This window comes from Carex rostrata, chromosome 21 (genome assembly GCF_964058835.1).
Source record: "Carex rostrata chromosome 21, lpCarRost1.2, whole genome shotgun sequence".
Classification (NCBI taxonomy): domain Eukaryota; kingdom Viridiplantae; phylum Streptophyta; class Magnoliopsida; order Poales; family Cyperaceae; genus Carex; species Carex rostrata.
The window spans coordinates 4,247,695-4,273,386 of record NC_135938.1 but is presented as its reverse complement, the minus strand read 5'-3'; the positions used below and the strand labels follow the sequence as shown (position 1 = coordinate 4,273,386).

At 34.2% G+C, this 25,692-nt stretch overlaps 1 protein-coding gene across 1 annotated transcript; it reads right to left on the bottom strand.

Annotated features, from left to right (window-relative positions):
- Window positions 1–5,309: 5,309 nt before the first annotated feature.
- Window positions 5,310–10,041, bottom strand: LOC144573571 (uncharacterized). Its single transcript, XM_078323350.1, has 8 exons — window positions 9,856–10,041; window positions 8,717–8,917; window positions 7,987–8,271; window positions 7,528–7,562; window positions 7,338–7,433; window positions 6,747–6,882; window positions 5,857–6,461; window positions 5,310–5,774 (listed from the first exon to the last, which is right to left on the bottom strand). The coding sequence occupies exons 1-8, from the start codon at window positions 9,929–9,931 to the stop codon at window positions 5,523–5,525; spliced, it is 1,686 nt and encodes a 561-aa protein (XP_078179476.1). The 5' UTR covers window positions 9,932–10,041; the 3' UTR covers window positions 5,310–5,522.
- Window positions 10,042–25,692: the final 15,651 nt, after the last annotated feature.

Genomic DNA, 25,692 nt, shown 5'->3' with positions numbered 1-25,692 from the left:
TCAAAAGCGTTAAAGCAATTTGGTAACGTGACAAAGTTCCTTTTCGGCCAGCCATTAGGACGTGTAAAAGGGGCTCCCAGGAAAGATCGGGGTCACGAGGACCGCTTAGACTCAATCTTTCCTAGATAGAACCATCTCTTTTACGGTGTGGAAATGACAGCTCTTACTAAGGTACTTTATTGCTTCATCACATTCTTCGATGAACTTTAACGCAATCAAAAGTTTTGAAAAACGAAAACATAAAGAAAGCATAAAATCCTATTTTATCTTTCTCGGTCGGAAAACCGATCCAAGAAATGTAAACATTTACATTTCATAAGAAAGCATAAAGAAAGCTTAAATCTAATTTAACTTTCTTAGTCGGTAAAACCGAACCAAGAAAATCTCATTTCTAATCGGTTTTGGACTTGTGCTGCAAATGTAAGAATTTAAACCAATACGCGGTATATGCACCTTATTTGCATAAGTTATAACTTTAGAAAATCAATCAGCGGGAGAGCCTTGCGCTCTGATACCACTGTTGGGTTTCGAGGAACGGTTCAAACCCATTTAATTAGCTTAAGCTACGGAAAGAGTAAAACAAAAATTTTTACATCTAACTTAAGCTACGGATTAAATGAATCAAGAAGATTCGTTTAATCCTATTTACAGATCTACTCCATAATTGATTTCCTAAAGCATTAAATCTATTTACAAATTAAATAGATTAATATAACAATTTATACCTTGATTCCAAATCTCAGTTGGAATGCAGACCGAGCGAGTAGAGCCTCACCAGGGATGGAATCGACTCGCAGTATCACACGTGTGATACCTCTATTGGTTATCCACCAGGACTAACCGGAGAGCGATTTACTTCTTCTGCCAGAAATACCGTAAACCGCAGAATTCTGCAGAAACACTATTCACCGAAATAGGGACAGATTAAATATATTTAAGACTCCAAGTTATTCAGTTTCACTTAAAAAGCAAAACACGAAATACCGCAGAGTTTGCAAAAATATATTTTTCCGAATCTCGTAATAACCGAAATCAGGGAAGAGAGAAAAACCGATTAACAAAGTAATCAGATTAACATGTGAATTAGCAAATTTTCTCTCTACCCTCACCCCTCTATTTATAGTGTTTTGAGGAGGTTCGCAAAAGACCAAAATACCCCTCAAAACAAATCTATTTACCAAAAGCCCTTGACACCTCATCCTTTAATATGTGAAAAGACCAAAATACCCCTTTCACACCCTTCCACACTCTTCTCCATGTTTCTACACCCCTAAGGTGTCATGCAAGGTGGCATAGGTGTGAAATGACCATTTTGCCCTTGGCCCATTAAGGCATGAATAGTAAAAGGCTTTGATTTTGGGCTTTGACTTTGGGCCTTTAATTTTAATTAAGGCTTTGATTATTTTGGGCTTTTAAACCCATAATTCAAATCCATAATTAACAAATTAAAATCCAAATCAAATATATATAATTGTCATATACAATTATATTTCTTTTCGGTTGTTGTTCGGTAACTTTTATACAACGTAACGTGTACGTTTATAAATTAACCGTTGTTTCTGCTTGTCATTCTAAATGACATTTATAATTTAATTATATCACGTATAATTAATTATAACCATCTTAATATTAATTATAATCAATTTATAATTAATCAGTAAGATTCTCCGAGTAGCTCCTATATGGTGTGACCCAATAGGATCTGTGTTATGTTGGTAAACAGAGTTAAAACTGTTTTAACTTCTGTTAGTCATGGGTGGCGTCTGGCAACACATCATGACCATCCAATTACACAGATGATGCTGTACTGTACAATATCACGATCCAGTAAACAATTTACTTGTGTCAGTTCTTCTGTCTCATAGCTATCAGATCAGTTTTAAGGTAGATATGTGTCATCCTTGTTAACTGTATCTTTTCTTGATCTTGAGTAGATTATCAAATATAATTACTCTTGTAATTATACTGCATGCAGATAATCTAACTCTACCAAGGGGCCCAGTGATGCTATAGCTCGTATAGAGATACGAGGGACAAGTAGTATTCTTGGTAGACTATCATGTATTGTTTACATCCTAACAATTTTTAGATACTAGTTTTAAGAACTGATTGAAGATTGAAGGTCAAGCTATTATTTATATCTATAAAGAATTATCTTCGAATTTTGAACATGTAACCTCCCATATATAGAATATTTGGTCTGCGACCTCCTACAAAAAAAGCATTTGATCTGATTCTAAAATTTCGTTAGTTCTTTTTCGAGTGATTTGAAATTTCTCAGTTCACTTTTATCTCTTTTTATTGGCGACCAAAAGTTTTTAGAAGGAATATCATATTTTTATATCCAACATATGTAGCAATAAATAATACATCTATAATTATATTTTTTATCTCGACAACTTATGAAATTGGTGACCACAATTGCCGACACAAGTTGGGTGCCAATAGCCCAATACGTCATTTTTTTTTAGATATCGTTTTGTGCAAGATAAACAAAATCAGAAAAATTAAAGTTAATTTTGTTGGGGGTGAATAAGACATTTTTAAATTTTTAATTTAAATTATAAAGTTCTAGTGTGTCGTAAAGTTATTCTTGACGAAACTTAGAATAACTTTGTTCTAAATTAAAATATAAAATAAATAAAGTAAATAGTAGAGTTTAAAGGCACTTGACACGAGAGTTGTTTATGAAGTTCGGCACTAATGCCTATGTCTCCGGGGTCCACGACCTTCGAGATGGTGCGCATTTCTTTACCTAATAAGAAATGATTACAAGGTGGAACCGGTGAGCCCTTACAATCTTCTGGAAAGTCACACGGCCCGAACACGAGCACTAAAGGTTCAAAGAAAGACAATCCGATTCGCGAGGACTCAACGATTGCAAGGTGAGCACAAGGCTCGAAGTAGTAATTGATTTGATCACGTAGGATCACTCTAGGAGTTGTTGAATTGATTGAATAAACTTGAGATTGATTGTGAGTATTGAAGTTTAAGTGCACAAGCAACAACGGTTTTTTTTAGATTTGAAAATATGAAATATTGAAGTTGGAGGCGGCTAGAGTGTCAATCCAAACCTTGGTATAACTTCTATTTATAGAGAGTTGATAAAAAGGAAGTATCTGGTAGTGACCATTGCAACGGTTCAGGGACCGTTACAACGGTAGGGTAATTTGAACTGGTTTGGATTGCAACAGTAGAGGACCGTTATAACGGTCCCCATAACATAAGTCTCTGACTTGCCAACCGTTCAGTGCCGGTTCTGATCGATTTATACCAGCGCAGCACATTCTGTGAATTTATTTATTCCATTGCAACGGTTCCTGGACCGTTGCAATGGTAAGCCTCAGTTAGGTCAGTCTCAAGCTTATTTTACCAATTTTACATATTGATTGTCCTTAATCTTGAGTTAATGTTTTTGCTATTCAATATCTTATGCTTCATGACTACATCCTCGATATTATATTGTAGTTCATTAATTCATTCTCGATGTGTATTTATTAAATCTTCAGTTGTCATGAACATACACATTGTCTCAAGAAGGAAAACTGTAAAATGCAATTATATATGTTTTGCAAATCTAATCAAACAGACAAGTTGAGGCCTCCAAAGGCCAACAGATTTTAGTTAATTATTTTTTTTAATAAAAATCTTGTTACATTCCAATATTTTTTAGATATTATTTTTTAAAATTGAATATGTGTGAGTTCTAATTATTTTGATATGAATGCATCCAATATGTAAATCAAGATGAACCGCTGGTATTTGTCATCCGAAAGTGAAGTTGCAAAATTTAATTATTTTGGTAAGAATGCTTTCAAAGAAAAGTATTAATTTGATCCTCGAGTTGGCCCCTGAAGTACTCTTTGTTCTTCACCGGTAACGTGCACCTAATCAATATTCTTGCTCGTTTAAGGCCGAAAAAAATATTCACCATTTAAAGACAAGATATGATGATGTCAGAGACACAATTCTTTTATATGCAAGCCTATAATACTGAGTCTGGCTATTATGACATCAATGTTATTTTAGTCAATATAACACCAACTCTAAAACCTATCGAATTGGCTTCAAACGGTGGATCAGAACCATTCAAACCCATATATTTCATTAATTGTGCATTACATGCAAAATCTATAATTTTTCAAATTTATTTAGTATTAAGTCAAGCGATCAAATATGTGAGTTTTTAAGTTAATTTTAATACATTTATTTTTCAACATTTTTGACTGCTTGATTTGATATTAAAATAACTTGAAAATATAAATTTTTTGCATGTAAACGTATCGCTCATAAAGTAAATCGGTTTGAATTAGTCATTTGAAGTCTATCCAATCAATTTTGTAGTCGGTGTCATATGACACCAATGTCATACTAGCCGGACTCTATAATAGATGTTCGGTAGGATGGATTTAATCTCATTTGCTTTTCTTAAGATCTTAAACAGGTCGAACAGATGTGTCTTAGACAGACTTAAGAGCTTTTCTTTAGCCTTTCTTAAACTCAAATCTTTAAGTTCAGCTTTTCCCTTCCTTAGAACACGGATCTCTTTAGGGCCTTCTAAGGACTTGTGTCCTAATATCATACTTGGTGATTTTGTTTTTCAATTCCAGTGTAATATGAGTCGAACACTAATTATTTGTAATTGTGTCGAACATTTAAATTCAGTTAATTTACTCTCTTATGTGACCGTTATATATACTTGTTAAAAATGTTGATGAATAGGTACTGTTACTGTGCCAGTGGTACAACATCAATGCCCATTTTTTCTGATTACAAAATTAATGAAAATTTCCATTGAATATGTGCTGGTACAGTAATATACTTCTTTGATTAATTAGTATTATTCTATTTGTGGATTGGAATTACATTGAAAAAAACAGAATTAATTGTCTTCTTATGTAACAATCATATGATGGACAATATATTTCACTTCTTTTGTAATACTATAATAATTTTTTATTCACACTTAAGCTTATATTCTTAATCCTTTGTATTTGCTGAACATGTATTCCTTAGTAGAGCTTAAATATTTAAGCCTCACCCTCTTATCCCGAACACTGCCTATATTTCAGTTGACCAATTTGAAATAATGCTGCTCCAAATTGTGAACCGGTAACTGTTCATCATAAACTGAAACAAAAACCACTCATCTTAAAAATGAATCAAGAACTATTCATGCTAAAACCGAACCGACAAGAACTATTCGCACCACGTTAACAAATTAACGATACATACGTCTCATGCAATCTAAACTATCCGACTGAAAGGTGGGCCCTACTATCTAGTTCGGTTTGATAACAGCGGAGCAATTATTACTTTTTCAGACTCACTCTAATACAATCTAAACTTGCAGATTTTGGGTTCAATCTTTTGAACAAAGAAATTTTGAATCAACGCAACTTCCTAATACCCAACCTAGATTTATCTCCCGCCAATATTTACCTAGACTTGTACATCTTTAAACTAGCAAAAAAAGCATCACAAATATAATAACTCCAGCAACCAACAAGTTTGGTTCTCTTTCATACTTGCGAAAGAGAAAGAGAAGATATCTTCTCTTCTAGCAAATTTACTTCTATCTTGCTGCTCTCACTTGGGTTCATAGGGGTCATGTTCTCCTTCTCAACACAATTCTTTCTCTGAGAAGTTACACCAGGATCTTCTATGACGGTGCTCGATGCAGGTTTTGCTGTGTTTGTATTGGTTGCATTAATTTGCGGGGCGGCAAAGAACTCGTTCTTCTGCAAACTAGGTGTATTTACTAAAGGTTTCCCCTGAAATACCATAAACTTGAAGTTAGACAATCAATGGAAAAATTCACTGTTCAATATAATTGTGTTTAGGAAGGAAATTTACTCCGTCAAAGTAACCAAGCTTGATTGATGGCATTCTAAGCCCAGACGGCTTGAAACTTCTCTCTTGAGAAGCAATGCTAGAGCTACTGTTGCTTCTAGAAAGACTACCATGTGCAAGGTCCTTTGCCAAATTCAATCCCGATAAGGAGACTGGAGATCCGCGGTCGACACTGTCAGTTGTGTTGGTTGATCTTATGCTGTCAATTGAACTTCTCGGAGAGATGCTTGGTAGCTGTAACAGGTTTGGTTTGCTTTTCCCAATTTTGCTTTTGGTTGATGCCTGTGTCGGGGTCCTGGTGGCTGCAACTCGTTTATTTGTAGTACATATGGGGGATTTGACTTTAGGGTTTGGGGAGGCAACTGACGGCGTCTTTTTACTTGTGCCAGAAGAGGCACTTGGGGCACACCTTGGTGGGCCCATCATAGAACGAGAAACAGAGATGCCTGGGGCTTGAGATGACTTAGAAACCACAACTGATGGCGTCTTTTTACTTGTGCCAGAAGAGGCACTTGGGGCACACCTTGGTGGGCCTGTCATGGAACGAGAAATAGAGATGCTCGGGGCTTGAGATGACTGAGAAACCGGTTTTCTGGTAAGCGCACTTCCTGCAAAAAATCATAAACCCAAATACAGCTCTGAATAATTAGTTGCAGTAGACAGGCATGTGGTCTGTAATTAACCATAGGTAATTAACATGCCTTAAAAAAAGGAAAACTGCAGATCTCTTCAGGTAAAGGATAATTGTGCTAACAATACACACTTGTACAAAATGTAATGCAATGTCTTCGGCATGATTCTGACAACTAAAGTTGATCTCAAAGTTTACTACATGCAAATTCTTGGCACAGAATGGATTTTTGAAGAATATTTCCAACAAGAAAAGAACAAACCTGTGCTACTTCGTTTCTGGATACTGACTGGAGGCGCAGTTGTCTTAGTTAGGGTTCTAGGAAGAGTGGGTTTTGGTAACATTCTTGGTGCATTTGCAGATGCTGTCTTTGATTGTACACCACCACCATCAACAGCCTTTTTGCATAAGAAATCACAAAAATTATCCAATCAAAATCAAGCATTGCATGAAAGATAACAGAAATCAATGGTTTTCTTATATACAAAATCCATTCATCATCAGGTCTTTATATGTTTCTACCCCAGATACTTTGTCCGTATATATTTGCCATTTTAATGACATTTAGTATGGAGGTGGAGAAGCAATCCAATACTGAGTTATGCGAAAAATTGTCTGAACTCTGAAGATATTCAGGATATGTATTTCCAACTTAGACATAAAGAAGAAGTTTATCTTGAATAATTACAGGGTTCTTAGATAATTTATGATATCAACTGTACTTTTGTTTATAATTGTAATATGCAGTAATACTTTGGCAAAAAAAGAGAGGCCTGTATCTACTGGTTTAATTACAAAATAACAGGAAATTCTCAAGAATATCCTCTCGAGTACTTAAATACATACTACATACCATGATTTTTGAATCAAGTGAAGCTCTCTTCCAACTGTTCTGGGGCTGTTTGGGGGGCAAACACGCAGTCTTTTTATCTCCTGTTGGTCCCTTCATCTAAAAATATTTGCAAACAAATAATCAATAAACAGAAAAATATTAACACATAACAAACAAAACAAAAACAGGACTGCATTCATGTCTTCCATACCTTATTCTGAGATGCTCTTGCAACCTTCTCCTTGGCTGATAACATAAAGCAAATGGAATTAGAAAAAAGAGTAATCAAAGATAATCCTTTCTAGTAAAATATTATTTTTGCAAATGGCGAAGCCCAACATTTTCAAGATTTAAGTTTGAATGGCACCCAACAACTAGTCTATGTGGCAACGAATTAGGCATCTCCACATGCTGTCAAGCTTGCACGTAATCGACAGAGCTTGCTTCATTTAGAAGATATATATGAGTTAACACAATAAAGAAACTTGTTTCATTTTGGTTTTGAGTAAACCTTGTTTGCTGTTGTACAATGTTATTTTCATAATACCTAAAGATGCCTAGAGTTATTCACATGTAAGAATTTGGGTTCTGCACAATAAATACCAAAAGATAAACAAAGATGGGCAAAAAGTACAGAACATTTAATATGTAATCTATCAACACGACTTACAGCCTAAGCGAGATGGATTGGATCCCGCCTTCTTTCTGTTCTTCTCCGAACTGCCACTGGTTGGGCTGGGGTCCTTCTCAGAAAAGCCAAGGGACTTTTGTATAGAGGCCCTTACATTGTCGAATAATTCTGATTCGAGACTTTCAAGAGTCCAGTTGTCAGTATCCAAGGTAGTAGTTGACTCACCTGATGTTCTAACCTCTTCTGGAATGCCAGCCAAAGACGGTTTCTCGTTTTGGCTGCAAGTAGTATTTATTGTTGCCAACTCCTCTGTATTAAGAACACCTATTTGGAAATAATTGATATAAAATTTACAAATTTCTTTTTCATGTCTGTGATTGGACAAAAGTTTAAAAAAAAAAAAAATTTGTCTCAGTAGAAACTGGCAACAACAATATTTATTACCTCAGGATCACATCACCAGATGGTTGATACGGTAACAAACTCAAGTACCTGTCCAACAGTAAATTCTACCGCCTTTACCAGTTATTGGTAGTGCACCACTTGAGACCAGTATTAACACAGTACTGGTGTAGAACATGGCAATAATTAGATTTTTGGTGCTTTGTAAAAATTTCAAAGAAACTGGTTTGTACATTTTACTGGGCATAATAAATTGAAAGTAAGGTCTAAAACAAGCCTTCCTTTACGCACCATTTTTTCCCTAAATCCAAAATAAACACGACAACAAAAGAAGCCCCCCCCAAAAAAACGGTACTGTCTGTTGTACCTTCACATGTAAAGAAAGCACTGTCCCATGCCAAGCTCTTGCGCAGGTTGATGCCAGACTTTGAACTCTTACGCTGTGGAGATTGACAAAGCTCAGGGATTTCTTCATTTAAGCTAGTAATTTTCTTCCTCGCCTCTTCTTCTTTAGTAGCACTCCCCAACTGCTGGGAGCATTCAGGCTGTTCAATCATGGCTGTAGGATCTGAAAGTAAGATTTTATTAGTGCGTTGTGCTTATGTAACTTTTGAATAGCTTAAAGGAGAAGTTTGCAAAGTATACATGAAACATTTTTTTTAATGAGAAGATTATAAATAGGCATTGAAATAATGAAATTACAAAGAGGAACTTGTGCTTATGTAAGTTTAGGAATAAAGGATCCTATTTGATGGTTGATCTATAACTAAGAGGTGTATTAAATAAGCACCTTCTTCTAATATCCAAAACAACCAAATAAATTATGTTATACTTGTTTCAGGTGAGAGAGATCTCGCCGAGACAACATTTCTGATCTCCATATCTAATAGAAATCAAACAATTCTGTGCCAAAACAAAGGGATAAATGTTTTAAAGGGTGTCAGTGCCAAAGACAATCCTTATGCTGTAAAATTTTAGATGCATTTGTGCAAAGGATAAGAACCATGGGACACAGGATACGAGTTAAACAGCAGATGCTAAAGACAGGTTAAATCCTGTTCTAGAAGGCAACAAGTAAATGTACAAATTACATGGTAAACCCAACAAATTGATCTGTTGCAAAACCACTGTATCAATTTTGAAAGATAGACCCCTTCTATCTCATTGAGACATCAAACATTTTGTTTATATTTAATCTAATCAGGCTTCTCTCTCCAGAAGGGTTAACCAGTGGGAACGGAATTAGTAATTTAGTAGCAAACAAGCTTTGCTGTACCAAAAGTGTAAAATTATTTTTACCCTATAATTTCACCAAAAATTGATCCCAAAATTAAGACGACTCTACACAATTTGGGTACGGTACCAATAGACCGGATTATAATCGGTACAAACAGCTTTTAGAAATCGAACCGTACCTTAACGATTGGAGAACTATCCTTTACAAAATATCTAGAAGGTCTAAAAGGATCTAGGAAAAAACCAAGAAGAAAATCAAGAAAAATTTACCAACGAAACCCTCGTTTCCAGGAGATACGAGGAAATCGTCCTCTAATGAAACATCGATCAGACCAAGCTTCTCCATAACAGGCGAGCTCCCTCGCTGGAAATCGATTTGCGAGATAATCAGAGAGAGAGAGAGAGAGAGAGAGGGAGGGAGAGGAGCGGGGCTGGGGAAAACGGTAAACTAGGAAGGAAATGGGAGAAATCTTAGAAACGGTGGGGTCGATATATTCACGCTCGAAATTTCAAGTGTTGAGAGCCCAGATAGAGGCGGCGGACGGTTGGAACGTGATGTTTGTATAAGGAAGGGAACAAAGGGGGTACAAATAGCGAAAAAAAGCAATAAATTATTTTTTATTAAAGGACAGAAGCGGGAATTCGCATCCTCTGAGATATCTCATATTCTGCGTGACATTTGGAATATCACAACCGTTAAAAGACGTTATGCACGAATCTTAAGTCTCAAATAATACTGGCCCCCGCGCTGTCCCCGAATAGGCACCGAACACGTCGGTCACGCAAAATAAGAGATATCTCAGAGGTTACGCACTCCAGAAGTGGGGGATTTGAATTTAGGGTTGTGCAATTACGCCAGTATCCTTCAGCTAGCGGTTATCTTGCCTCGGCAACTGCAATTTGCAGAATGCATGATTAATTCTGTCGCAACAAAATAATATACATCCCACCATATAGCACTAATAGCAGTGTTTTCCCTTTAATATTCGATTTATGTACAGCATGAGAAAAGCAGTGTGCAGTATGCAACTGTATATACGAATTTTTATACGTAGATTTTAAACGATAATTCGTATATATATATAAACAAATATTTTGGTAATATGTGTTATAAACCACTGTTAATATACTCTAAACTGGTGTTATTACCACTATTAATATACTTTAAACTGGTATTTTTAACACTTTTAATATATTCTAAACCGCATATTCGGACCGAATATAGATTTTCTATTCGGATTGCAACCGAATATTACTACACTGCTATGTAGTACGTTTAATGATTTAATGGCCAATTTTTGTTTTACAAATGAAAGAATTAATTTGTCGATGTTCTTTTTTTCCAAAAGTAATAAAGATTGAACTATTTATTCGGTCCAAATAGAGTGTAACCGAATCAATGTTTTGGTCTGCTCTCTGTCACGCCTTTACATGACTGGTGACATCCAAAATCAAAGAAAGGGGTGAACAAATTAATTATTTGATTCAAAAACTCAATCATTTTGACACTTGAGGAGACTACTGATTCAATTCAGGAGTGCACTATGACAAATTGTTTTTTTAATTTCTAAAAATAAAAAATGTTTAATGGCTCTAATCTGTAATCATTCGGCATTTTTAATTCTTCAAAATTGCATCACTCCTTAGATCTTCGTGTGAATTATTTAGTCAGAGAAAGAGTCCAAAAGCAAGGAAATAAAGTGTCGAGGCTAGAAAAACCCGATTTTTTTATATATATCCAAAAATTAAATCAAATTACAAAAAATAACCGAAGCACCATTGAATTTCGATTATTACCCAATCCGGTTATCCAATAACCGGATTTGATAGAAATGTCCAGTTACCCACTCCCCGGACTCAAAATGCACAAATCCGGTTAATGGTTAACCGGATTTGTGCATTTTGCCTTTTCTTTTTTCTTTTTCTTTTTTTTGAAAACAGAATTTTTTTTTGTATTAAAATATTAGAAATATTGAATATATCTCTTTGAAAATAGATAGAATACAATATAATTTGATTTATTAGAAAGACTGCAACAAATAACCCGGATCAATATTTTTCAGATCGGATTTTTCGCGGCTGTAAGAAAAATTAATATATTTCTTTATCTGTTATTGGAAAAAATAAAAATAATTAGATTCTGAGTTATTGATCCCGGTTCAAAAGTTACTTCTAGGTAATTCAGAAAATATTGTGATCCTTCTAGTACATTTAATTATTAAAAAGTTGTATCTATTTTTGAAAAAAATCAAAAACTTTAATTTATTTAATTATTGTTTTTCAAAAAGAATTCTCAAAATAGATACAACTTTTTATAAATTAAATGTACTAGAAAGGTCGCAATATTTTCTGGATTACCTAGAAGTGACTTTTGAACCGGGATCAATAACTCAGAATCTAATTATTTTTATTTTTTTCCAATAACACATAAAGAAATATATTAATTTTTCTTACAGCCGCGAAAAATCCGATCTGAAAAATATTGATCCGGGTTATTTGTTGCAGTCTTTCTAATAAATCAAATTATATTGTATTCTATCTATTTTTAAAGAAATATATTCAATATTTCTAATATTTTAATACAAAAAAAGGCAAAATGCACAAATCCGGTTAACCATTAACCGGATTTGTGCATTTTGAGTCCGGGGAGTGGGTAACCGGACATTTCTATCAAATCCGGTTATTGGATAACCGGATTGGGTAATAATCGAAATTCAACAGTGCTTCGGTTATTTTTTGTAATTTGATTTAATTTTTGGATATATATAAAAAAATCGGTAGAAAAACATTAGGAGAGGATCTAAGACATGAAAATTCTAACAATAATATATATCATGATGTTTTCAATTACCAACTGATATTTTAATTACTATTAGATTTCGAAATTTTAGCATTTTAATTTATTGTTGGTTAATTTTTTTCGCTATTAGAAATATTAAATTTTTATTTCGTATTAAGGCTACTATAAATGTGTGAGACTACTTTGCGATATATTATACGTCAACTGTCAAGTGTACTAGATAATCAAAATATTTATATGTTATTATTTTTCTATTTTCTCTATGCTTTTTTAATATGACACTCTTTGTTAGAGTTTGTAAGAATTACATGTTTTATTTTACCTGATGGGTACTTTCATTATTTTCTATTAGAAGATGTAAAAAGTATATAACCAGTTTGACTTTTGATATGAGTTATATATGTTTTAAGAAATCAATGATTGAACCGGTTGAATCACTGAGTTAACTAGTAAACCGTTGAATTGGAGTTTTAACGAATCAATGTCGAAATCTTTTTAGAAATCATAAATAAAAAAAAATTACCAAATCAACTTGATTATTTTGGTTTTTGTAAAAATCACAAGAACTGAGATGTTATTTCGGACCAAATTTTCATTTTGGTCCGAGCCATTTTCACATATTTCAAAAAAAAATGATGCAGATGTTGGAGTAAAACCTGTGAAAACACCTCAGACCAAAATGACAATTCGATACGAGAAAAAAAAAACACTTTGGACCAAAATAGCATCTCCGTTCTCGTGATTTTTGTAAAAATCAAAACAATCAAATTAGTTTAGTAAAATCTTTTATTTATTTATTTATTTATGATTTCTTAAAAAAAATCATCAGTGTCTGATTCTGAAAATGTTTACTGATTGTGCGGGACCCAATTACTTCCACTATAGAACAGAAAGGCCGACCTCAATAGTGGCAGTATTTTTGGGCTTTGAGATTCGTGTCAAGTTAAAAAGAACGGTTCAGATCTAGTAATTGTAAAAGATTCCCTTATCAGGTATTAGAGAGGATGTGAATTCATACACAGCGCACGTGTGCCCCCATTTACTAATGTACTGTGCGGTCCAATGAATATGGGTCGTGGGTCCTTGCTATGGTTTTTTAAACAAATATTTTGTTTTGTTATTTTTCAGATATTTGTTAATTTATTTAACTAATTCGGTGAACAATTTTGTCTGTGAAGTTTAAATCTTATTAAAACACAGGATGATTATTTAGAAAAGTAAAAAAAATACGAGATTCTGACTCAAATTATCAACAAAATTATTTGAGATAGAAAAGTATTCGGCTAATGGCTCTGAGTGTTATTAAAGGGCTCTTTAGAAAATTTTAGCCAGTTTTAAAAAGTAAAATAAAAGGACACTATCGAGTAGCATCTTTCTCGTATTATTATCATATCATGAACTTAGTTTTATTTTATTTTATTTTAATTTTTTTCATAAAAAAAATTACAGTTACTGTCTCAATATTTCAAATTTTTGGCATTGCCATTATTTTTTTAAAATTAAATAAACATCATAAACATCAGACTAATTTGTGCACTAATTTGGGAGCGTGCACAGATTGGTATGACGCACTAAATTATGCACAAATTCGATTTGCGCACCACTTATTTCTCTAATATAATAATTGAGTTTCCTTGTAATTATTTTTTTTTTTTTTTTTTTGAAACTTTGGTAACAGCTACCAAATTACAATTATATTTGCTTAATACATCAAAGCACCATCTCCTACAGAAAGAAAAAAACCTCAGTAGCCTACACAACAGAGCCCACTACATCCCGACCTCACTTACAACTAGCTAACCACTATTCCATCTCTGCTTGAATTCTAACTGTAAGTACCACTGGATGCACCTTCTTCCCTCTGAATATGATATCATTCCTTTGTTTCCAAATATTCCACAACACCGCCATAACCCTTGTTATCCAAATCCTCTTCCCCTCTTTCACCACCCTTTTATATGCAACCCATGATTTATCTCATGTATCATCCAATGAATCAGCATGAGAAATGAGTAGTCCCATACAACTCCAAACACTGGATGCTTACCTGCACTGGAATAGAATATGGAACGCCGTTTCTAGGGGATAATCTTGACATACTGCACACTCCAATTGACAGTTCATTTCTCTTGTACTCATGGTATCATGGGTTAATAATTTTTTATGGAGGCATAAAAAAGTAAAGAATTTAACCTTGGGAGGTGCATAGCTGCACCAAATCTCCATGTATCTCCATCTAAGCAATCCACCTATTGCCATAACCTTGTATACTGAGTTAGAAGAATATATACCATCTCGGCTCCAGCACCATATTAGTCGATCCACTTGATTAGTGAATTCTGGTATTTCATGGTTTGGAAATGGGAATACTCTAGGCCATCGCGTGATCATATCACGTAATGAGATTGATTGAAGTGAAGGTCACGATCCATCATTTTTTATTGCTCTGATTGGCGGCTCATTCCATAAATCAAAGCAAAAAGATACTGACCTTCTATCACCCACCTCCCATCAAGCACAAAAGTGAAACAATGGTTTTATTTTTACTAATTGATTCCAAAAAAATGATCCGTTTGCCCTCCATAACGCAAGACCCCCAGAAGAATGACTTAGTCCTCTCACAACCGACACAATTGCAGTCCAAAAATTGTCCTTTTCACAATAGACTTTTCACCACCACCTTAAAAGCAATGCTATATTTCTCAAAGTTAGGTTTGGAATACTCAGTCCACCATAAGACCTAAAAAAGCATAATACTTCTCAATTGATAAGGTGAACCCCGCTGCCCTTGCATTTTTCTCCACAAAAAATTTTGACACATTTGCTCAATTCTAAATAATCTACTTAGAAAGTAAAAATGAAGTCATTAAATAAATAGGTATACTCGTGAGAACCGATCTAATCCTTGTAATTATTTTAATGATTGAGTTTTCTTGTCGGTACTCTTGTCATGTAATTTTTCTTGGACGTGTTTTCTATCTAGTTTTAGCAAAAAAACAAAAGAAAGCTCTCAATTTAATAGGGCCCACATTCCACAAGATTTTTTTTTTTTGTTGCTTACATTCCACAAGAAAAATCAACATCAACAAGAGAAAGCTCTCAAGTCTCAATTTCATAGGCCCTACACAAGAAAAAGCAACATCATGTGCAAATAATAAAGGTTAAAACTTCTCTCCTATGTACTTCACAATAATTAACGCATGTAACGGGTGACAACCATGTTATTCCAATGAGTTGTTGTATTAATAAAGAGTCTGGTTATTATAATATCAGTGTCATTTCAGTCTATGTAATACTAATTTCAAAACTTATTGAATCGACTTCAAACGTTGAATCCAAACCGTTCAAAATGATCAACTTCATTAGTTATACGTTTAGTGCAAAATTTACAATTTTACGAATTTATTTAGTATCAAGTCAACCGGTCAAATGTGTGAGTTTTTAAGTTAAATTTAATACATTTATTTTTTAATATTTTTACCGCTTGTTTTGATACTAAAATAACTTGAAAATATAAAAAAATTACATGTAAACGCATCGCTCATAAAGTAAATCGGTTTAAATGGTTTGAATTAGTCGTCTAAAGTCTATTCAATCAATTTTGAAGTTAGTGTCATATGACACCAATGTGACTCATCAATAAATTAATATTCGTAGTTAAAAAACCACCAATGTGACACCAATGTGACTCATCAATATTAAGGTATCTGCATGTCTCAATAAAATGTTAAAATTCTCACAATCGAATTGAAGAATAAAATTCTCATCAGAAAAAATAATCAAATTAGTGTGTAGATTGGAGAAAACAATGGTACTATGAGAATTTCACCGAGTTAACTAGTAAACTGTTGAATTGGAGTTTTAACGAATCAATGTCGATTTTTTTTAGAAATTATAAATAAATAAATAAATTATCAAACCAACTTAATTACTTTATTTTTTATAAAAACCAATAAAACTAGGATGTCATTTCTGTCCGAAGTATTTTTTTTAGACTGAATTGTCATTTCAATCCGAGCCATTTTAACATATTTTGAAAAAAATAATGCAGCTATTGGGGTAAAACTTGTGAAAACACCTCTGACCGAAATGACAATTCAGTACGAGAAAAAAAAAATACTTTGGATCAAAATAGTATCAAGGTTCTTGTGGTTTTTGTAAAAACTAAAACAATCAAATTGATTTGGTAAAATCTTTTTTTTTTAATTTATGATTTCTAAAAAAAATTCATCAATGTCTGATTCTGATAATGTTTACTGATTGTGCGGGACCCAATTACTTTATATTTATTGTGCTTCCAGCCTTCAAGATTATCCTTCTCTTTTCATATATGAGTGTTAAATTTTTTTTTTTTTGAAAAAAGGCAAAAATGTCCGTTTCATTGACTGAAACAAATATTATTACAATTTACAAAGAAGAGAAAAAAAGAAAAAAAAAACCCTCTGTATTAGACAACTCTTTGTCACCCAACTCTTATGTCAAAAACACAGAATTCTACCTAATGTCTCCATTCAAGAAAGAACTCTACTATACTACACAAATGAATGCACCTCTAGTATATCTCTCGCACTACTCGCATCTAAACACGGCAAACAGTAAAGCAATTTGTATTATATGTAGCCACGGCAAGTAATAACGCAAGGTGTATAGCTGCTATCTCCGCAGGCTTCAACCTCACACCTCTGCTCTCTCTATCTTTTGATGCGGCTCGTTTGAATTTGCTTGTTTCCCTAGGAAGTGCCACTCGATGCATATCTGTGGAACCTGAGTTGGCTTTCTTGATGTTGGTTCTAGCAATAGGACTTAACCAAGAACTCTGATCCCGTTGGAATTTGATTCTTGTATCCCTAGGAAGTGCCACTCTGTTCAAATCTACGGAACCCAATTGGGCTTTCTTGATGTTGGTTCTAGCAATCTGACTTAACCAAGAACCCTGATCCACTGGGGTTAATGGTACTACATCTTTACTCACATCCCCCTCTACCCACTGAGCAGGGACTGTCCGACAGTTCGTATTCGTACCTTTATCAGCAGGTCTTGCACAAGAAATCTCAACAGTTGGAGGATCTGTTAAAGCGATACCAGATTCTTTGTGAGGTTCCTGGTAATCTGGTTCAGTGCTTCTCTGTTTCATCAGCGCCAACTCTTGCTTAATCTCAGCTAACTCCGTCTCTAGCCTTTTGATTGAATCCACGATTGAGACCGCATAGTAAATGGGTATGGACTGCTGTGACCCGGCTCCGACGTCAGGGGGTATGAATGCTTTTGGCTGAGGTTGTTCTGTCATAACAAGTTTTGGTGGGCTGTGCGGGGGTCTCTCAATCACCGCACGGCACTGCGACGATCGATGACCTAACCTATTACAAGCATAGCATAAGACCGCATTACAACAATCTAATGCCCGATGCCCGCAATCGCCGCATCTGAAACAGAAGGGTTGTGAGGGAGAAGATAAGCGCCTAAGTTCCTCTATTTTAGACCTCACAATCTCAGTTCGAACAAGTCTACACTGTTGCTCACCTTGAGAATTGGATTTCCTCCAGAAAACTTTCACTGGATCCTCCGATTTGACTGGGTGAAGTGGTGGCTGCTTGTACAGCTGTTGAGATGGCCTCTGGATCTTCTCCACTATAGTTGCCACAGCGTGTGAGATTGCGCAGAGAGATGGTTTGAGATCCGCCAGTGGCTCAAACGGATTAGCCATTTTGTGTTGATTTTTGTTTTTCCTTCAGTCTCCTGTTGAATTGCCTACTAGCGGTCACCTGAAATTCGAAGTTTGAGAGGAGGAGAAGACGGATTGGAGATCGGAATCTATGGTGGTAATCGAGTCTCTTCGTGTCTCTAATCTTGCACAAGAACGGGGCTGAGAACGGAATCGAGAGAGAGGAATGGATCGAGGTATTCCTTCTCGATCTACAACTACAACAGAGATTTGGATTTTTCTTGATTTTTTGAGGTTTTTTTGTGGTTTTTCAGATTTGCCAAAATCGCCTCCCCAATCGCCTAGGGACGCGAGCTCCCCTTCTCCCCTCCTCCTTCATATGAGTGTTAAATTGGAATACGTATCCTCTGATATATCTCAACTTTTGCGTGACCGACGTGTCTGGTGCCTATTCGGGGTGATGTAGAGGGTCAGTATTATGTGTGCTTCGAGATTCGTGCAAAACTTATTTAAATGGTTGGAATTATCCATAAAGTCACGCAAAGTTTGAGGTATCTCAGAGGATACGAATTCGTTAAATTGTGCCTGTACCGCTGTCACTCGCTTCTCTGACATTATCATAAAGTCCACCATGATAAATGGAAAATTTTATATCGATAGAAATTATAAAATTCGGACGTACATAAATATCTCATTTGTATCAAATATAGTAAGATTTAACTTATTAAATTTGATTTATAGATTTTTTTTTTTTAACTGTGGTAGAGGGGAAAATAAAAATTTATGAATTGGACTCAATGATTCCGATCCATAAAGGAGTTGATTTTCTGCGGCACAATACTCTATGTAACCAATTATGTTCTACGGATACAAAGGTTTTTGTGCCGCAAAAAATCAACCACTTTATGGATCTGAATCATTGAGTCTGATTCATAAATTTTCTAATTGATTTTCTGCGGCAAAAAATCTTTTGTATCCTTAAATACAGAGGATTTTGTGCCACAAAAAATCAACTATTTTATGGATCGCACTCATGGAGTCCAATCCATAAATTTTCTGATTTATTTTTTGCAGCAGAAAACCTTTTGTATCCTTAAATACAGAGGGTTTTGTGCCACAAAAAAAATCAACCATTTTATGGATCGCATTCATAGAGTCCGATCCATAAATTTTTTATTTTTTGCAAATTTTATATGTGGTTTTCTAAAATAAAAAAATCTATGAATCGGACTCAATGAGTCTGATCTTACTATATTTGATACAAACGGGGCACTCTTTCTATTTCTGTATGTCCGGATTTTATAATTCCTGATAAATGACAGGTGGGGACTGGGGACTAGACTAGAGCGTGTATCTTCTGAGATATCTCAATTTTTGCGTGACCGACGTGTTCGGTGCCTATTCGGGGGTGACATAGGGATCAGTATCATATGTGCTTTGAGATTCGTGTAGAACGAATTTAAACGGTTGGGATTTTTCATAAAGTCACGCAAAGTTTGAGATATCAGATGATAGAAATTTGTCTTGTTATTTTAAACAAATAATTTGCGCGTACCTATGGTTTTTCTAGGTTTTAAACAAATAATTTGTCTTGTTATTTTTCAGATTAGAAATTTTGTTAATTTATTTAACTAATTCTGTGAACAATTTTGTCTGTGAAGTTTAAATCTTGCTGCTACAAATCTCATAGCACGTTTTAACTGCTTATTAAAACACAAGATGATTATTCAGAGAAGTCGAAAAAAAAAACGAGATTCTGGCTCTAATTATCAAGAAAATTATTTGAGATAGAAAGTATTCGGCTAATGCCTCTGAATTAGTGTTATTAAAGAGCTCTTTTAAAAAGTAAACTAAAAGGACACTATTGAGTACCATCTTTCTCGTATTATCATCCCACATGATATGAACTTAGTTTTGTCCTTTTTAATTAAATCTTTGTGGTTTTCCTTAAAAAAAAATTATAGTTACTATCTCAATATTTCAAAATTTTCACATTGCCATTGTTTATTTTAAATTAAATAAACACCACAAATATCAGACTAATTTGCACACTAATTTGGGACTGTGAGCAGATTGGTATGACGCACTAAATTATACACAAATTCGATTTCCGCACCACTTATTTATCTAATTTAATAATTGAGTTAAAAAAAATGGTAACCAAAAATAAAAAAAAGCGATGAGAAAAGGAAGGCAACTCGAGGTGATTAGGAAAGAAAAAAATTGTGGCCACCTCTGCCGCTTCTATTCTTCTCTTGATGGGTGTCAGATTGAAGTAACATATCAGTCGTGTGTGTCTTCTCCACTTCAGTGATGGAAGAGCGAGTAGTCTCCTATCTGTATATAGTAGGTTTGATGTTTGTGTGTTGTTTTATGTTGTTTTCTGCTTCTTCTTTTGCCTCTCTTCCTCTCTTTCTGCTTAGAGGTGTATGTCATAGATCGGTTGATTCAATTTCCAGTCTGGTTTAATTCAGTGCCTTCTCGGCTGATGGGTAACTGTCCTAATCTAGTCGATTCAGTTCTCGATCCGGTTTCAATTCAGTGCCTTCTCAGCTGTGATATGCTCACAGAGGAAATTATCACTGGGCTCCTATCACTCTAATCAAGCAATGATGATCAAATTTGTATCCACGTGATACACATACCTCTGTGCATTTTTAATTTTATTTGAAAGTATGTTATCAAAGACATTTATTGTCTAATTTCATGCAACAACTACTTAATTTGTACTTTCTTTTTATCAATACAATTGCTTACCGGCTTTCACCCAAAAAAAATTGAGTTTCCTTGTAATTATTTTAATGATCGAGTTTTCTTGTCGGTACTCTTGTCCTATGATTTTTTTTGGACGTGTTTTCTCTGTAGTTTTAGTAAAAAAAACAAAAGGAAGCTCTCAATTTAACAAGGCCCACACAATAAATATCAACGTCAACAAAAGAAAGCTCTCCATTTGATAGGGCCCACACAAGAAAAAGCAATATCATGTGCAAATAGTAAAGGTTAAAACTTCGAGTGCGTATCCTCTGTAGAGTATTTATACTCGGGCGGGTACGGGTACCCCGGGTATACCCGACTCGGGTACGGATATGACTCGGGTACGGGTATACTCGGGTATAAGGGTATTCGGGTACGGGTATGGCGGGTATAGTTTTCAAAAACCATACCCTACCCGCCCTATACCCTTACCCGTGTAACTTGACGGGTAAGGCGGGTACGGGTTTTTTTTTTTTTTTTTTGCTGTTTTTTTTTGTTTTTTTTTTTGCCGGTTTTTCTGATGGTTTTTTTTTGTTTTGTTTTTTTTTGCTGTTTTTTTTTGGGTTTTTTTGTTGGTTTTTTGTTGATGTTTTTTTGCTGTTTTTTTTTTGTTGGTTTTTTTGTTGGTTTTTTTTTTGTTTTTTTGCTGTTTTTTTTTTCTGGTTTTTTTTTTTTTTTTTTTTTTTTTTAACAATGTCGTTTAAATGTTATTACGTGTTTATAATTCGACTTTTAAAATATGAATAATTCAATATCAAATAGTGTGTGTATATATACATAAAATTATCAAGTCACATCTTTATAATTCCTAAATAATTAAAATTTGTAACTTATATATATAAATTATTCTTGCCAAAATTTGTTTGTTTAGTCGCCTAAGTACAAATGTATTTATTTATTTCTTTACACGAGTCATTTTATTTTATTTTTAAATTATCGTTCTAATTATATAGTTTCATAATTTATTTATATCTCAAAATTTTTAAAACAATAGAAGTTACCCTCCTCCTTTATTCCGGGCTTGGGACCGGCTATGTAAAAAAACATAGGCGGAGTTCTAACTTTTTTTTTGTTAGTAATTCTTCTTTAAAATGAATAATTTAAAAACTAATTGAAATATTTAGAAATTTATAATTTAAAAAATAACAATAAAGACTAAAAGAGGTTAGAAATTTATACCGACACTACCTATCTAGAAGTTCTCATTCCTATACCATTCTTCGCTCTCTTCCGCACCGTCTGAATCCGAATTAGCCTGGTGCTGCGCCTCGGTACCGCTTTCTTCAGTGTCGACTTTGGATGATGATGCTTCAGGCACATGTTGCCTGCGCTCTTCAGCTTGAATCCAATCTTTCAAGCACACAAGTCTTTCAAAGACATGTGGACCCAACTTACTACGTTTATCGGAGAGGATCCTGTTCGCCGAACTGAAACAACTTTCGGAAGGGACGGTTGACACGGGCACGGCAAATACATCGCGGGCCATCATCGCCAGTGTTGGAAAGGCCCTTTGATGCCTCCTCCACCATGCCATGACGTCAAGTCCATGTTCACTTTCGTTCATCATCGATACATAGGTCACTAGCTCGCTTGTTGTTTGTGGTTCGATCTCCGACTGAAAATCTGCTAATAAACCACCACTGCTAGTGCTCCTGGAAGTGAAACTATTAAAAAATTTAAAAAAGTTAGTGGACAAATAATGTATATATTATAAATAATAAAGATTAAAAAATACATGTATATTTATATTCATACCTAGGGGTGGCACGGGACGAAGACGGGTTTTGGTTGGCACTCATTCTTGAGTTGTATATGTTAAACATCTCTTCGAATTTCGAATCCACGTATGCCTCCACCCTGGTACTGTCTAAACGTAGATTATCTTTGTACCTTTGAACTACTTTGATCGTGTAAAACTTCTTGTATGCCGGGTTGAGGCAGTTCGCGATAATCGCGACGAGCGGTACATCTTCCCAATATTTGAGAAACTTTTGTTTCATGGCATCTACGATTGGTGTGAGAGATTTATCGTGGATTTCAGCTTGTTCCAAATGACAATACACCTTAGAGATGTCATAGAGATGTCTGAGCAACTGAAATGACGTCGGTGAGTATGAGCAGGATAGTTGTACGGTTGCTGTAAAAAAGGTTTGAAGGAAATTGCATAGCCTTTGTAGTTGCTCCCATTCTCCATCGGTGAGTTCCAATTGTAGTGCCTCGGGGGTGGAGCTTCTCAAAAACTCCCCTATGACAGCTTTGTAAGGAATGCATCGGTTCAACAACCTATAAGTAGAGTTCCAACGGGTATCTATATCCCAAGGTACTTTCAACTTATCCAATCTATATTTGGCACACAGAGCCCCAAACGTTTGTTTTCTTTCTTGGCTCGAAACAATGTGGTTGAGAGCATTTTTAAATTTAATTATCAATAGTTTTACGGCTTCTGTTTTAAGACCCGCCTTCAAGACGAGGTTAAGTATGTGGCACGCACACTTTTGGTGAAACATTTCACCATTCATGATCGGGTTTAGTGACCATTTAAAAATCTCAATGGAAGCTATGTTGTTGCTCGCATTATCGAATGAGATAGAAAAAACCTTGTTAGCCATATCCCTCTTAAGGTTATATTCTTCTAAAACGGAAATAATGTATTTGAAAATTACATTTGCAGTGTGCGGGGAATCTAGCACTCCAAAACTTAATATCATTTTTTGTAATAACCAATGATCATCGATCCAATGCCCGGTAACACAAGAGTACCCAAGTCCATGTTTACCGGCAGTCCATATATCGGATGTAATCGAGACCTTATTATTTTGGTATGCAAATAGAGCTTTGAGGTCATCTTTCTTAGAGAGAAATTGTTTTTTTTATTTCACCAACCATCTTTTTATGATGCATCCTCTTGTACATTGGTTGGCCTAACCCCCGAATGCATAACCGGGAAAAACTCATGCAACTACCCATACTTATTGGTTGTTCTTTGTGGGTAATGTACCGAGCCAATTCACTAAGCATTTTTGATTCATCGAATTTTGGGTTGGTTCTGGTACCATCCGCGTTAATAAGGGTTTGGATTATTTTCGGTTGAGCATCTGCACTTGGTTCCTCATGCTTTTTTTCATGCATTTCGGAATGTCTTTTAAAGCTGCTCATACCACTACCTCCTTTATACTCAAAATGTCTATTGCAATTTTTTACCAGACAATCTAGATATTTCATAATACCTCTTTCATCTTTGGTAATCTCATAAAATCTCGCCCACGGTTGATTGTATTCGGGAGGAGCTCTTTCTCTTTTACTCTTCTTTTCTGTTGGTGCTTCTGGGGGTCTACTTGTCGAAGGAGCGACAACTTCTTCTTGAATTTCAGGTTCAGCTGTCGAAGGGGCAGTGTCAGTGAATTGACTCGATGCTACAGAAGAGCTCATGCCTCCATATGTATACGATGGTGTCGGTTGAAGTGATTCTTGTGGAATGAATACGTTTGGATCGTTTGAAGTATAATACGGTGGCGGTGTACTCATTTGTGGGGGTTGTTGATAATTTAAATCTAGCATTTGGTCCCTTCTTTGATAATTTTGTGGATAATTGTGTGGATAATTTTGTGGATAATTAGGTGGTGGCATTTGGGAGGAAGAACTATCAAGATAATTAGGTGGATAATTTTGTGGATAATGAGATCGTGGCATATCGGGGCCAAAAAATGAGGCCGACAATCTCGAGGCAAAATCTTCTTCCCCGTCCCGAGGAGGAGTTGTCATATTTTAAACCTATTCAAAAAATAGAAACAAAAAAACAGAAATTAAAAAACAGAAATTAAAAAACAGAAATAAAAAAACAGAAATTCTAAAACAGAAATAAAAAAACAGAACTAAAAAAACAGAAATTAAAAAACAGAAATCTAAAAAACAGAAATAAAAAAACAGAAATTAAAAAACAGAACTAAAAAAACAGAAATAAAAAAACAGAACTAAAAAAACAGAACTAAAAAAACAGAAATAAAAAAACAGAACTAAAAAAACAGAACTAAAAAAACAGAAATTAAAAAACAGAAATCTAAAAAACAGAAATAGAAAAACAGAAATAAAAAAACAGAACTAAAAAAACAGAAATTAAAAAACAGAAACAAAAAAACAGAAATTAAAAAACAGAAACAAAAAACAGAACTAAAAAAACAGAAATTAAAAAACAGAAAATAAATCTAACCTATTCAAAATAAATCTAACATTTTCAAAAATAGATCTAACATTTACAAAAATAAATCTAACCTATTCAAAATAAATCTAACATTTTCAAAAATAAATCTAACCTATTCAAAATAAATCTAACATTTACAAAAATAGATCTAACCTATTCAAAATAAATCTAACATTTTCAAAAATAAATCTAACCAATTCAAAATAAATCTAACATTTACAAAAATAAATCTAACCTATTCAAAATAAATCTAACATTTTCAAAAATAAATCTAACCTATTCAAAATAAATCTAACATTTACAAAAATAAATCTACAAAACAGAAATTAAAAAACAGAAATTAAAAAACAGAACTAAAAAAACAGAAATTAAAAAACAGAAACAAAAAAACAGAAATTAAAAAACAGAAAAAAAAACAGAAATTAAAAAACAGAAACAAAAAAACAGAAATTAAAAAACAGAAATTAAAAAACAGAAAATAAATCTAACCTATTCAAAATAAATCTGACATTTTCAAAAATAAATCTAACATTTACAAAAATAAATCTAACATGTTCAAAATAAATCTAACATTTACAAAAATAAATCTAACCTATTCAAAATAAATCTAACATTTTCAAAAATAAATCTAACCAATTCAAAATAAATCTAACATTTACAAAAATAAATCTAACCTATTCAAAATAAATCTAA